The 15,866-nt window shown below is 49.5% G+C and overlaps 2 protein-coding genes across 4 annotated transcripts in view; one reads left to right on the forward strand and one right to left on the reverse strand.

Moving 5' to 3' along the window:
• Positions 1 to 15,866, reverse strand: part of LOC130295776 (hornerin-like) — a 69,684-nt gene that overhangs the window by 18,707 nt on the left and 35,111 nt on the right. The window lies entirely within an intron of this gene.
• The window catches only part of LOC130294984 (ribonuclease inhibitor-like), a gene marked incomplete at its 5' end in the record, with an annotated part of 47,560 nt that continues 32,114 nt past the window's right edge, over positions 421 to 15,866 (forward strand). The window contains one exon of the mRNA XM_056545141.1: positions 421 to 446. Within this exon, the coding sequence (XP_056401116.1) occupies positions 421 to 446 (26 nt within the window). The remainder of the gene's footprint in view (positions 447 to 15,866) is intronic.

The following is a 15,866-nucleotide window of genomic DNA, read 5'->3' on the forward strand; positions in this document are numbered from 1 at the left end:
TGTCCAAACCAGGATAGGTTTTTTATGGGGATTTGCTCTTACTCTGGACAGTTCCTAAAATGGACAGAGATGTCAGCAGAGAGCACTGTGGTCAGGCAGGAAGGAAATTAAAAAAGAAAATAACTTCCTGTAGATCATATAGCAGCTGATAAGTACTGGAAGGTTTAAGATTTTTTAATAAAAGTAATTTGCAAATCTGTTTAACTTTCTGGCACCAGTTGATTTAAAGAAAAAGTGGAGTACTCCTTTAAACCCATTAACCTCAGTGGGCTTACAGGTATAATGTCTCCAAACTTGATTGACAGGTTGCCAACATATACCAGGGATGAGGGCAAAATGGCATAGTCTGTATCAATAGCCGAGTCATGGCAGGCGGCCTGCCCTGACGCCCTGTGATTGGGGTGCCGACAAAATGCCCGGACAGCCAAAGGCTGTAAAGTTGTGAGGTAAGTTTTGAGGTAAAGATGTGAGGTAAAGATATGAGGTAAAGATATGAGGTAAGGTTGTTTCCCAACCAGAGTGCCTCCAGCTCTTGCAAAACTACAATTCCCAGACAGCCAAAGGCTGTAAAGTTGTGAGGTAATGATGTGAGGTAAAGTTGTGAGGTAAAGCTGTGAGGTAAATATGTAAAGATGTGAGGTAAAGATATGAGGTAAGGTTGTTTCCCAACCAGAGTGCCTCCAGATGTTGCAACACTACAATTCCCAGCATGCCCGGACAGCCAAAGGCTGTAAAGTTGTGAAGTAATGATGTGAGGTAAAGTTGTGAGGTCAGTTTTGAGGTAAAAATGTGAGGTAAATATGTAAAGATGTGAGGTAAACATATGAGGTAAGGTTGTTTCCCAACCAAAGTGCCTCCAGCTGTTGCAAAACTACAATTCCCAGCATTCCCAGACAGCCAAAGGCTGTAAAGTTGTGAGGTAATGATGTGAGGTAAAGTTGTGAGGTAAAGTTGTGAGGTAAAGCTGTGAGGTAAATATGTAAAGATGTGAGGTAAAGATATGAGATAAGGTTGTTTCCCAACCAGAGTGCCTCCAGATGTTGCAACACTACAATTCCCAGCATGCCCGTACAGCCAAAGGCTGTAAAGTTGTGAGGTAATGATGTGAGGTAAAGTTGTGAAGTAAGTTTTGAGGTAAAAATGAGAGGTAAATATGTAAAGATGTGAGGTAAACATATGAGGTAAGGTTGTTTCCCAACCAGAGTGCCTCCAGCTGTTGCAAAACTACAATTCCCAGCATTCCCAGACAGCCAAAGGCTGTAAAGTTGTGAGGTAATGATGTGAGGTAAAGTTGTGAGGTAAAGTTGTGAGGTAAAGCTTTGAGGTAAATATGTAAAGATGTGAGTGTTACGCCGAGCGCTCCGGGTCCCCGCTCCTCCCCGGAGCGCTCGCTTCTCTCTCTCCGCTGCAGCGCTCCGGTCACGTCCTCTGACCCGGGGCGCTGCGATCCCGCTGCCAGCCGGGATGCGATTCGCGATGCGGGTAGCGCCCGCTCGCGATGCGCACCCCGGCTCCCCTACCTGACTCGCTCCCCGTCTGTTCTGTCCCGGCGCGCGCGGCCCCGCTCCCTAGGGCGCGCGCGCGCCGGGTCTCTGCGATTTAAAGGGCCACTGCGCCGCTGATTGGCGCAGTGGTTCCAATTAGGGTAATCACCTGTGCACTTCCCTATATTACCTCACTTCCCTTGCACTCCCTTGCCGGATCTTGTTGCCTTAGTGCCAGTGAAAGCGTTCCTTGTGTGTTCCTTGCCTGTGTTTCCAGACCTTCTGCCGTTGCCCCTGACTACGATCCTTGCTGCCTGCCCCGACCTTCTGCTACGTCCGACCTTGCTTCTGCCTACTCCCTTGTACCGCGCCTATCTTCAGCAGCCAGAGAGGTGAGCCGTTGCTAGTGGATACGACCTGGTCACTACCGCCGCAGCAAGACCATCCCGCTTTGCGGCGGGCTCTGGTGAAAACCAGTAGTGGCTTAGAACCGGTCCACTAGCACGGTCCACGCCAATCCCTCTCTGGCACAGAGGATCCACTACCTGCCAGCCGGCATCGTGACAGTAGATCCGGCCATGGATCCCGCTGAAGTTCCTCTGCCAGTTGTCGCTGACCTCACCACGGTGGTCGCCCAGCAGTCACAACAGATAGCGCAACAAGGCCAACAGCTGTCTCAACTGACCGTTATGCTACAACAGTTACTACCACAGCTTCAGCAGTCATCTCCGCCGCCAGCTCCTGCACCTCCTCCGCAGCGAGTGGCCGCTCCTGGGCTACGCCTATCCTTGCCGGATAAATTTGATGGGGACTCTAAGTTTTGCCGTGGCTTTCTTTCCCAGTGTTCCCTGCATCTGGAGATGATGTCGGACCTGTTTCCCACTGAAAGGTCTAAAGTGGCTTTCGTAGTCAGCCTTCTGTCCGGAAAAGCCCTGTCATGGGCCACACCGCTCTGGGACCGCAATGACCCCGTCACTGCCTCTGTACACTCCTTCTTCTCGGAAATCCGAAGTGTCTTTGAGGAACCTGCCCGAGCCTCTTCTGCTGAGACTGCCCTGTTGAACCTGGTCCAGGGTAATTCTTCCGTTGGCGAGTATGCCGTACAATTCCGTACTCTTGCTTCAGAATTGTCCTGGAATAATGAGGCCCTCTGCGCGACCTTCAAAAAAGGCCTATCCAGCAACATTAAAGATGTTCTGGCCGCACGAGAAATTCCTGCTAATCTACATGAACTTATTCACCTAGCCACTCGCATTGACATGCGTTTTTCCGAAAGGCGTCAGGAACTCCGCCAAGATATGGACTCTGTTCGCACGAGGCGTTTCTCCTCCTCGGCTCCTCTCTCCTCTGGTCCCCTGCAATCTGTTCTTGTGCCTTCCGCCGTGGAGGCTATGCAGGTCGACCGGTCTCGCCTGACACCTCAAGAGAGGACACGACGCCGTATGGAGAACCTCTGCCTGTACTGTGCTAGTACCGAACACTTCCTGAGGGATTGTCCTATCCGTCCTCCCCGCCTGGAAAGACGTACGCTGACTCCGCACAAAGGTGAGACAGTCCTTGATGTCTACTCTGCTTCTCCACGTCTTACAGTGCCTGTGCGGATGTCTGCCTCTGCCTTCTCCTTCCCTGCTGTGGCCTTCTTGGACTCTGGATCTGCAGGAAATTTTATTTTGGCCTCTTTCGTCAACAGGTTCAACATCCCGGTGACCAGTCTCGCCAGACCCCTCTACATCAATTGTGTAAATAATGAAAGATTGGACTGTACCATACGTTTCCGCACGGAGCCCCTTCTTATGAGCATCGGATCTCATCATGAGAGGATTGAACTTTTGGTCCTCCCCAATTGCACCTCAGAAATTCTCCTTGGACTTCCCTGGCTTCAACTTCATTCCCCAACCCTGGATTGGTCCACTGGGGAGATCAAGAGTTGGGGGCCCTCTTGTTCCAAGAACTGTCTAAAACCGGTTCCCAGTAACCCTTGCCGTAACTCTGTGGTTCCTCCAGTAACCGGTCTCCCTAAGGCCTATATGGACTTCGCGGATGTTTTCTGCAAAAAACAAGCTGAGACTCTACCTCCTCACAGGCCTTATGATTGCCCTATCGACCTCCTCCCGGGTACTACTCCACCCCGGGGCAGAATTTATCCTCTCTCTGCCCCAGAGACTCTTGCCATGTCCGAATACGTCCAGGAGAATCTAAAAAAGGGCTTTATCCGTAAATCCTCCTCTCCTGCCGGAGCCGGATTTTTCTTTGTGTCCAAAAAAGATGGCTCCCTACGTCCTTGCATTGACTACCGCGGTCTTAATAAAATCACGGTTAAGAACCGCTACCCCTTACCCCTCATCTCTGAACTCTTTGATCGCCTCCAAGGTGCCCACATCTTCACTAAATTGGACTTAAGAGGCGCCTATAACCTCATCCGCATCAGAGAGGGGGACGAGTGGAAAACGGCATTTAACACCAGAGATGGACACTTTGAGTATCTGGTCATGCCCTTTGGACTGTGCAATGCCCCTGCCGTCTTCCAAGACTTTGTCAATGAAATTTTTCGTGATCTGTTATACTCCTGTGTTGTTGTATATCTGGACGATATCCTAATTTTTTCTGCCAATCTAGAAGAACACCGCCAGCATGTCCGTATGGTTCTTCAGAGACTTCGTGACAACCAACTCTATGCCAAAATTGAGAAATGTCTGTTTGAATGCCAATCTCTTCCTTTTCTAGGATATTTGGTCTCTGGCCAGGGACTACAGATGGATCCAGACAAACTCTCTGCCGTCTTAGATTGGCCACGCCCCTCCGGACTCCGTGCTATCCAACGCTTTTTGGGGTTCGCCAATTATTACAGGCAATTTATTCCACATTTTTCTACCATTGTGGCTCCTATCGTGGCTTTAACCAAAAAAAATGCTGATCCCAAGTCCTGGCCTCCTCAAGCAGAAGACTCCTTTAAACGACTCAAGTCTGCCTTTTCTTCGGCTCCCGTGCTCTCCAGACCTGACCCTTCCAAACCCTTCCTATTGGAGGTTGATGCCTCCTCAGTGGGAGCTGGAGCTGTTCTTCTACAAAAAAATTCTTCCGGGCATGCTGTCACTTGTGGTTTTTTCTCTAGGACCTTCTCTCCAGCGGAGAGGAACTACTCCATCGGGGATCGAGAGCTTCTAGCCATTAAATTAGCACTTGAGGAATGGAGGCATCTGCTGGAGGGATCAAGATTTCCTGTTATTATCTACACCGACCACAAGAACCTCTCCTACCTCCAGTCTGCCCAACGGCTGAATCCTCGCCAGGCCCGGTGGTCTCTGTTCTTTGCCCGATTTAATTTTGAGATTCACTTTCGTCCTGCCGATAAGAACATTAGGGCCGATGCTCTCTCTCGTTCCTCGGATGCCTCAGAAGTTGATCTCCCTCCGCAACACATCATTCCACCTGACTGCCTGATCTCCACTTCTCCTGCCTCCATCAGGCAGACTCCTCCAGGAAAGACCTTTGTTTCTCCACGCCAACGCCTCGGAATCCTCAAATGGGGTCACTCCTCCCATCTCGCAGGTCATGCGGGCATCAAGAAATCTGTGCAACTCATCTCCCGCTTCTATTGGTGGCCGACTCTGGAGACGGATGTTGGGGACTTTGTGCGAGCCTGCACTATCTGTGCCCGGGATAAGACTCCTCGCCAGAAGCCCGCTGGTTTTCTTCATCCTCTGCCTGTCCCCGAACAGCCTTGGTCTCTGATTGGTATGGATTTTATTACTGATTTACCCCCTTCCCGTGGCAACACTGTTATTTGGGTGGTCGTTGATCGATTCTCCAAAATGGCACATTTCATCCCTCTTCCTGGTCTTCCTTCTGCGCCTCTGTTGGCTAAACAATTTTTTGTACACATTTTTCGTCTTCACGGGTTGCCTACGCAGATTGTCTCGGATAGAGGGGTCCAATTCGTGTCTAAATTCTGGAGGGCTCTCTGTAAACAACTCAAGATTAAATTAAATTTTTCCTCTGCATATCATCCCCAGTCCAATGGACAAGTAGAAAGAATTAACCAGATCTTGGGTGATTATTTGCGACATTTTGTTTCCTCCCGCCAGGATGACTGGGCAGATCTCCTTCCATGGGCCGAATTCTCGTATAACTTCAGGGTCTCTGAATCTTCCTCCAAATCCCCATTTTTCGTGGTGTACGGCCGTCACCCTCTTCCCCCCCTCCCTACCCCCTTGCCCTCTGGTCTGCCCGCTGTGGATGAAATTTCTCGTGACCTTTCCATTATATGGAGAGAGACCCAAAATTCTCTCTTACAGGCTTCTTCACGCATGAAGAGGTTCGCGGATAAGAAAAGAAGAGCTCCCCCCGTTTTTTCCCCTGGAGACAAGGTATGGCTCTCCGCTAAATATGTCCGCTTCCGTGTCCCTAGCTACAAGTTGGGACCACGCTATCTTGGTCCTTTCAAAATTTTGTGTCAAATTAATCCTGTCTCTTATAAACTTCTTCTTCCTCCTTCTCTTCGTATCCCTAATGCCTTTCACGTCTCTCTTCTCAAACCACTCATCCTCAACCGTTTTTCTCCCAAATCTGTTCCTCCCACTCCTGTTTCCGGCTCCTCGGACGTCTTCTCGGTCAAGGAAATTTTGGCTGCCAAAAAGGTCAGAGGGAAAAATTTTTTTTTAGTAGACTGGGAGGGTTGTGGTCCTGAAGAGAGATCCTGGGAACCTGAGGACAACATCCTTGACAAAAGTCTGCTCCTCAGGTTCTCAGGCTCCAAGAAGAGGGGGAGACCCAAGGGGGGGGGTACTGTTACGCCGAGCGCTCCGGGTCCCCGCTCCTCCCCGGAGCGCTCGCTTCTCTCTCTCCGCTGCAGCGCTCCGGTCACGTCCTCTGACCCGGGGCGCTGCGATCCCGCTGCCAGCCGGGATGCGATTCGCGATGCGGGTAGCGCCCGCTCGCGATGCGCACCCCGGCTCCCCTACCTGACTCGCTCCCCGTCTGTTCTGTCCCGGCGCGCGCGGCCCCGCTCCCTAGGGCGCGCGCGCGCCGGGTCTCTGCGATTTAAAGGGCCACTGCGCCGCTGATTGGCGCAGTGGTTCCAATTAGGGTAATCACCTGTGCACTTCCCTATATTACCTCACTTCCCCTGCACTCCCTTGCCGGATCTTGTTGCCTTAGTGCCAGTGAAAGCGTTCCTTGTGTGTTCCTTGCCTGTGTTTCCAGACCTTCTGCCGTTGCCCCTGACTACGATCCTTGCTGCCTGCCCCGACCTTCTGCTACGTCCGACCTTGCTTCTGCCTACTCCCTTGTACCGCGCCTATCTTCAGCAGCCAGAGAGGTGAGCCGTTGCTAGTGGATACGACCTGGTCACTACCGCCGCAGCAAGACCATCCCGCTTTGCGGCGGGCTCTGGTGAAAACCAGTAGTGGCTTAGAACCGGTCCACTAGCACGGTCCACGCCAATCCCTCTCTGGCACAGAGGATCCACTACCTGCCAGCCGGCATCGTGACAGTGAGGTAAAGATATGAGATAAGGTTGTTTCCCAACCAGAGTGCCTCCAGATGTTGCAACACTACAATTCCCAGCATGCCCGTACAGCCAAAGGCTGTAAAGTTGTGAGGTAATGATGTGAGGTAAAGTTGTGAAGTAAGTTTTGAGGTAAAAATGAGAGGTAAATATGTAAAGATGTGAGGTAAACATATGAGGTAAGGTTGTTTCCCAACCAGAGTGCCTCCAGCTGTTGCAAAACTACAATTCCCAGCATGCCCGGACAGCCAAAGGCTGTCCGGGCATGCTGGGAGTTGTAGTTTTGCAACATTTGGAGGCCCTCTGGTTGGGAAACACCGTTCTATTGATCGCCTTAAATGTGTACAACTAGGCGCGCACGAGTCTGCAAGCAATTCTGAAGATCTGAGACTCCCTGCGCGTGCACTGTTATACCACAGACTAACCACGGGTCCGCCGCAGGGAGACAAGCCCTGCGCGTCAATCCATAGGAGGAGCGGGCATGATGTCGGCAGAGAGAGGCGTTGTGGACCTGGGGGATAGTGGACCCTGGACCATGTATAAAAGACGTGACAAATGCACTTTAGAAATATAAGGAATACATGAGGGTCTACGACTTACACGTACATGTCACATGTCGGGAAGGGGTTAAAAGGGGTACTCCGGCGGAAACATTTTTTTTTTTTTTTTTAAATCAACTGGTGCCAGAAAGTTAAACAGGTTTGTAAATTACTTCTATTAAAAAAATCTTTACCCTTCCAGTACTTTTTAGCAGCTGTATATTACAGAGGAAATTCTTTTCTTTTTGAATTTCTTTTTTGTCTTGTCCACAGTGATCTCTGCTGACAGAACTGTCCAGAGCAGGAGAAAATCCCCATTGCAAACCTATGCTGCTCTGGACAGTTCCTGACACGGACAGAGGTGTCAGCACAGAGCACTGTGGACATGACAAAAAAAGAAATTAAAAAAGAAAAGAATTTCCTCTGTAGCATACAGCTGCTAAAAAGTACTGGAAGGGTAAAGATTTTTTTTTTTTATAGAAGTAATTTACAAATCTGTTTAACCTTCTGGCACCAGTTCTAACCCTTTTAACCCCTTTAATTCTGGAACGCCCAATAAATAAACAATAATTTTGCTATGAAACTGCAGTGCGCTTCTATAAGTAAGCCGTCAATAGGAACAATTTACATCCCTCATGTTTATATAAATTGTGTTGTGTTGGCGGTAACCGTATCTACCGTATTTTATGTGACTTTTACCCCAATAAAGGTGTCAGTCACCTGTTGAGTCAAAACAAAAACACATCGTGGATTACAAGGCAAATATGACAGGTTTATGAGGCCGTAAACTACAATGGAGTAATGTAATCCTCGCTAATCGTCTTATTTCCTACCCGTGATCCATATCAGATATCACATTGAGAGTTTTAAAGGGGTACTCCGGTGGAAAATCTGATAATCTTTCTGAGTACTGTAGTCCTCCCATTCCCCGTATTACCTTGGTTGCCCGTCTTTGAACCCTCTCCAGCTCCACTATATATTTCTTGTACACTGGTGCCCAGTACTGTACACAGTATTCCATGTGTGGTCTGACCAGTACTGTACACAGTATTCTATGTGTGGTCTGACCAGTACTGTACACAGTATTCTATGTGTGGTCTGACCAGTACTGTACACAGTATTCTATGTGTGGTCTGACCAGTACTGTACACGGTATTCTATGTGTGGTCTGACCAGTACTGTACACAGTATTCTATGTGTGGTCTGACCAGTACTGTACACAGTATTCTATGTGTGGTCTGACCAGTACTGTACACGGTATTCTATGTGTGGTCTGACCAGTACTGTACACAGTATTCTATGTGTGGTCTGACCAGTACTGTACACAGTATTCCATGTGTGGTCTGACCAGTACTGTACACAGTATTCCATGTGTGGTCTGACCAGTACTGTACACAGTATTCTATGTGTGGTCTGACCAGTACTGTACACAGTATTCCATGTGTGGTCTGACCAGTACTGTACACAGTATTCTATGTGTGGTCTGACCAGTACTGTACACAGTATTCTATGTGTGGTCTGACTAGTACTGTACACAGTATTCTATGTGTGGTCTGACCAGTACCGTACACAATATTCTATGTGTGGTCTGACCAGTACTGTACACAGTATTCTATGTGTGGTCTGACCAGTACTGTACACAGTATTCTATGTGTGGTCTGACCAGTACTGTACACAGTTTTCTATGTGTGGTCTGACCAGTACTGTACACAGTATTCCATGTGTGGTCTGACCAGTACTGTACACAGTATTCTATGTGTGGTCTGACCAGTACTGTACACAGTATTCTATGTGTGGTCTGACCAGTACTGTACACAGTATTCCATGTGTGGTCTGACCAGTACTGTACACAGTATTCTATGTGTGGTCTGACCAGTACTGTACACAGTATTCTATGTGTGGTCTGACCAGTACTGTACACAGTATTTTGTGTGTGGTCTGACCAGTACTGTACACAGTATTCCATGTGTGGTCTGACTAGCACTGTACACAGAATTCCATGTGTGGTCTGACTAGTGATTTGTACAGTGGTAGAATTATTTCCTTGTCGTGGGCATCTATGCCCCTATTTATGCCCCCCATTATTTTTTTAGCCTTGCCAGCAGCTGCCCAACACTGGTAACTACAGCTAAATTTACTGTTAACTAAGACTCTTAAGTCCTTTTCCATGTCAGTCGTCCCAAGTGTTCTCCCATTTAACACATAATCCCCGCCCAGATTTTTCCTCCCCATGTGCATTACCTTACATTTATCAGTGTTGAACCTCATCTGCCACTTCCCAGCCCAAACCTCCAACCTATCCAGATCCATTTGTAACAGTGCACTGTCCTCTATAGTGTTATCTACTATACACAGTACACTGTCCTCTATTGTGTTATCTACTATACACAGTGCACTGTACTCTATTGAGTTTACCGCTTTACAGAGTATATTTATTTTTATTTTTATTTATATAGCGCCTACAGATTCCGCAGCGCTTACAATTATGGGGTACAAACAAAGACAAGTATCAGACATAATATTACACAATAACTATTCAAACAAGGGGTGTGGGGATATGTTGGGGATATGTTGGGGATATGTTGAGGATATATTGAGGATATGTTGGGGATATGTTGAGGCCAATTAGAGACTGTTATAGGCCTGTCTGAAGAGATGTGTTTTTAGGCCACGTTTGAAACTATGGATGTTGTTGTTGAGTCTGAGGGATTGAGGGATAGCATTCCAGAGAACCGGTGCAGCACAGGTGAAGTCTTGGAGACGGGAGTGAGAAGTTCGGATTATAGAAGATGTTAGTGTGAGATCATTAGCAGATCGGAGAGAACGTGTAGGATGGTAGACAGAGATGAGAGAGGAGATGTAGGGAGGTGCAGCATTGTGGAGGGCTTTGTGTGTGAGACTGAGGATTTTGTACTGTATTCTGGACTGAATTGGTAACCAGTGTAGTGACTGGCATAGGGAGGAGGCGTCGGTGTAGTGACTGGCACAGGGAGGAGGCGTCGGTGTAGTGACTGGCACAGGGAGGAGGCGACGGTGTAGTGACTGGCACAGGGAGGAGGCATCGGTGTAGCGGCTGGAGAGGAAGATGAGTCTGGCTGCAGCATTAAGGATGGACTGGAGAGGAGAGAGTTTGGAGAAAGGAAGGCCTATTAGTAAAGAGTTACAGTAGTCGAGGCGGGAGGGAATCAAAGCAATAATGAGAGTTTTAGCAGTTTCAATAGTGAGAAACGGGCGGATTCTGGAAATGTTTTTGAGATGCAGCTGACAAGAACGTGAAAGAGACTGAATATGGGGAGTGAAAGAAAGATCAGAGTCAAGTATAACTCCAAGACAGTGAGCCTCCTGCCCGGGAGTTATGGTAGTACCACATACCGAGATGGAAATGTCAGGGTTAGGTACAGTATCATTTGATGGAGAAAAAACAAGAAGTTCTGTTTTAGAAAGATTTAGTTTCAGATATAAAGAGGACATGATGTCTGAGACGGCAGAGAGACAGTCACTGGTATTCTGTAGGAGTGCAGGGGTGATGTCTGAGACGGCAGAGAGACAGTCACTGGTATTCTGTAGGAGTGCAGGGGTGATGTTGGAGGAAGAGGTATAGAGTTGGGTGTCATCAGCATAGAGGTGGTACTGGAAACCAAATCTACTGATAGTTTTTCCAATGGGGGATGTGTAGCGTGAAAAGAGTAGAGGACCTAGGACCGATCCCTGAGGAACCCCGACAGCAAGGAGAAGAGGAGAAGAAGTAGAGCCAGAAAACGAGACGCTAAAGAAGCGGCCAGAGAGATAGGAGGAAAACCAGGCGAGAGCAGAGTCCTTGAGACCGATGGAGCGGAGACTACTGAGGAGGAGTTGGGGATCCACAGTGTCAAAAGCCGCAGAGAGGTCCAAGAGAATCAGTAAAGAGAAATAACCATTGTTACGCCGAGCGCTCCGGGTCCCCGCTCCTCCCCGGAGCGCTCGCTACACTCCTCTCACTGCAGCGCTCCGGTCGGTTCCACGGACCCGGGGCGCTGCGATACCGCCTCTGGCCGGGATGCGATTCGCGATGCGGGTAGCGCCCGCTCGCGATGCGCACCCCGGCTCCCGTACCTGACTCGCTCTCCGTCAGTTCTGTCCCGGCGCGCGCGGCCCCGCTCCCTAGGGCGCGCGCGCGCCGGGTCTTTGCGATTTAAAGGGCCACTGCGCCGCTGATTGGCGCAGTGGTTCCAATTAGTGTTTACACCTGTGCACTTCCCTATATCACCTCACTTCCCCTTCACTCCCTCGCCGGATCTTGTTGCCTTAGTGCCAGTGAAAGCGTTTCCTTGTGTGTTCCTAGCCTGTGTTCCAGACCTCCTGCCGTTGCCCCTGACTACGATCCTTGCTGCCTGCCCCGACCTTCTGCTACGTCCGACCTTGCTTCTGTCTACTCCCTTGTACCGCGCCTATCTTCAGCAGCCAGAGAGGTTGAGCCGTTGCTAGGGGATACGACCTGGTCACTACCGCCGCAGCAAGACCATCCCGCTTTGCGGCGGGCTCTGGTGAAAACCAGTAGTGACTTAGAACCGATCCTCTAGCACGGTCCACGCCAATCCCTCTCTGGCACAGAGGATCCACTACCTGCCAGCCGGCATCGTGACAGTAGATCCGGCCATGGATCCCGCTGAAGTTCCTCTGCCAGTTGTCGCTGACCTCACCACGGTGGTCGCCCAGCAGTCACAACAGATTGCGCAACAAGGCCAACAGCTGTCTCAACTGACTGTTATGCTACAACAGTTACTACCACAGCTCCAGCAACCATCTCCTCCGCCAGCTCCTGTACCTCCTCCGCAGCGAGTGGCCGCTTCTGGACTACGACTATCCTTGCCGGATAAATTTGATGGGGACTCTAAGTTTTGCCGTGGCTTCCTTTCCCAATGTTCATTACACTTGGAGATGATGTCGGACCAGTTCCCCACTGAAAGGTCTAAGGTGGCTTTCGTAGTCAGCCTGCTGTCTGGAAAAGCCCTGGCTTGGGCCACACCGCTCTGGGACCGCAATGACCCCGTCACTGCCTCTGTACACTCCTTCTTCTCGGAAATTCGAAGTGTCTTTGAGGAACCTGCCCGAGCCTCTTCTGCTGAGACTGCCCTGTTGAACCTGGTCCAGGGTAATTCTTCCGTTGGCGAGTATGCCGTACAATTCCGTACTCTTGCTTCTGAATTATCCTGGAACAATGAGGCCCTCTGCGCGACCTTTAAAAAAGGCCTATCCAGCAACATTAAAGATGTTCTGGCCGCACGAGAAATGCCTGCTAATCTTCATGAACTTATTCACCTAGCCACTCGCATTGACATGCGTTTTTCCGAAAGGCGTCAGGAGCTCCGCCAAGATATGGACTCTGTTCGCACGAGGCGTTTCTTCTCCTCGGCTCCTCTCTCCTCTGGTTCCCTGCAATCTGTTCCTGTGCCTCCCGCCGTGGAGGCTATGCAGGTCGACCGGTCTCGCCTGACATCTCAAGAGAGGACACGACGCCGCATGGAGAACCTCTGCCTGTACTGTGCTAGTACCGAACACTTCCTGAGGGATTGTCCTATCCGCCCTCCCCGCCTGGAAAGACGTACCCTGACTCCGCACAAAGGTGAGACAATCCTTGATGTCCACTCTGCTTCTCCACGTCTTACTGTGCCTGTGCGGATGTCTGCCTCTGCCTTCTCCTTCTCTTCTGTGGCCTTCTTGGACTCTGGATCTGCAGGAAATTTTATTTTGGCCTCTCTCGTCAACAGGTTCAACATCCCAGTGACCAGTCTCACCAGACCCCTTTACATCAATTGTATAAACAATGAAAGATTGGACTGTTCCATACGTTTCCGCACGGAGCCCCTTCTAATGAGCATCGGATCTCATCACGAGAGGATTGAACTTTTGGTCCTCCCCAATTGCACCTCGGAAATTCTCCTTGGACTTCCCTGGCTTCAACTTCATTCCCCAACCCTGGATTGGTCCACTGGGGAGATCAAGAGTTGGGGGCCCTCTTGTTCCAAGGACTGTCTAAAACCGGTTCCCAGTAACCCTTGCCGTAACTCTATGCTTCCTCCAGTAACCGGTCTCCCTAAGGCCTATATGGACTTCGCGGATGTTTTCTGCAAAAAACAAGCGGAGACTCTACCTCCTCACAGGCCTTATGATTGTCCTATCGACCTCCTCCCGGGCACTACTCCACCCCGGGGCAGAATTTATCCTCTCTCTGCCCCAGAGACTCTTGCCATGTCTGAATACGTCCAGGAGAATCTAAAAAAGGGCTTTATCCGTAAATCCTCCTCTCCTGCCGGAGCCGGATTTTTCTTTGTGTCCAAAAAAGATGGCTCTCTACGTCCTTGCATTGACTACCGCGGACTTAATAAAATCACGGTTAAGAACCGCTACCCCTTACCCCTCATCTCTGAACTCTTTGATCGCCTCCAAGGTGCCCACATCTTTACTAAATTGGACTTAAGAGGCGCCTATAACCTCATCCGCATCAGAGAGGGGGATGAGTGGAAAACAGCATTTAACACCAGAGATGGACACTTTGAGTATCTGGTCATGCCCTTTGGCCTGTGCAACGCCCCTGCTGTCTTCCAAGACTTTGTTAATGAAATTTTTCGTGATCTGTTATACTCCTGTGTTGTTGTATATCTTGATGATATCCTAATTTTTTCGGCCAATCTAGAAGAACACCGCCAGCATGTCCGTATGGTTCTTCAGAGACTTCGTGACAATCAACTCTATGCTAAAATTGAGAAATGTCTGTTTGAATGCCAATCTCTTCCTTTTCTAGGATACTTGGTCTCTGGCCAGGGACTACAAATGGATCCAGATAAACTCTCTGCCGTCTTAGATTGGCCACGCCCCTCCGGACTCCGTGCCATCCAACGTTTTTTGGGGTTCGCCAATTATTACAGGCAATTTATTCCACATTTTTCTACCATTGTGGCTCCTATTGTGGCTTTAACCAAAAAAAATGCCGATCCCAAGTCTTGGCCTCCTCAAGCGGAAGACGCCTTTAAACGACTCAAGTCTGCCTTCTCTTCGGCTCCCGTGCTCTCCAGACCTGACCCATCTAAACCCTTCCTATTGGAGGTTGATGCCTCCTCAGTGGGAGCTGGAGCTGTCCTTCTACAAAAAAACTCTTCCGGGCATGCTGTTACTTGTGGGTTTTTTTCTAGGACCTTCTCTCCGGCGGAGAGGAACTACTCCATCGGGGATCGAGAGCTTCTAGCCATTAAATTAGCACTTGAGGAATGGAGGCATCTGCTGGAGGGATCAAGATTTCCAGTTATTATTTACACCGATCACAAGAACCTCTCATACCTCGAGTCTGCCCAACGGCTGAATCCTCGTCAGGCCAGGTGGTCTCTGTTCTTTGCCCGATTTAATTTTGAAATTCACTTTCGGCCTGCTGATAAGAACATTAGGGCCGATGCTCTCTCTCGTTCCTCAGATGCTTCTGAAATTGAACTCTCTCCTCAACACATCATTCCTCCTGACTGCCTGATTTCCACTTCTCCAGCCTCCATCAGGCAAACTCCTCCAGGAAAGACCTTTGTTTCTCCACGCCAACGCCTCGGAATCCTCAAATGGGGTCACTCCTCCCATCTCGCAGGTCATGCGGGCATCAAGAAATCTGTGCAACTCATCTCTCGCTTCTATTGGTGGCCGACTCTAGAGACTGATGTGGTGGACTTTGTGCGAGCCTGCACTATCTGTGCCCGGGATAAGACTCCTCGCCAGAAGCCCGCTGGTTTTCTTCTTCCTCTGCCTGTTCCCGAACAACCTTGGTCTCTGATTGGTATGGATTTTATTACTGACTTACCCCCATCCCATGGCAACACTGTTATTTGGGTGGTCGTTGATCGATTCTCCAAAATGGCACATTTCATCCCTCTTCCTGGTCTTCCTTCAGCGCCTCAGTTGGCTAAACAATTTTTTGTACACATTTTTCGTCTTCACGGGTTGCCTACGCAGATCGTCTCGGATAGAGGCGTCCAATTTGTGTCTAAATTCTGGAGGGCCCTCTGTAAACAACTCAAGATTAAATTAAATTTTTCTTCTGCATACCATCCTCAATCCAATGGACAAGTAGAAAGAATTAACCAGATCTTGGGTGACTATTTACGACATTTTGTTTCCTCCCGCCAGGATGACTGGGCAGATCTTCTACCTTGGGCCGAATTCTCGTATAATTTCAGAATCTCTGAATCTTCCTCCAAATCCCCGTTTTTCGTGGTGTACGGCCGTCACCCTCTTCCCCCCCTCCCTACCCCCTTGCCCTCTGGTCTGCCCGCTGTGGATGAGATTTCTCGTGATCTTTCCATCATATGGAGAGAGACCCAA

Source organism: Hyla sarda, chromosome 11 (assembly GCF_029499605.1).
Source record: "Hyla sarda isolate aHylSar1 chromosome 11, aHylSar1.hap1, whole genome shotgun sequence".
NCBI lineage: Eukaryota > Metazoa > Chordata > Amphibia > Anura > Hylidae > Hyla > Hyla sarda.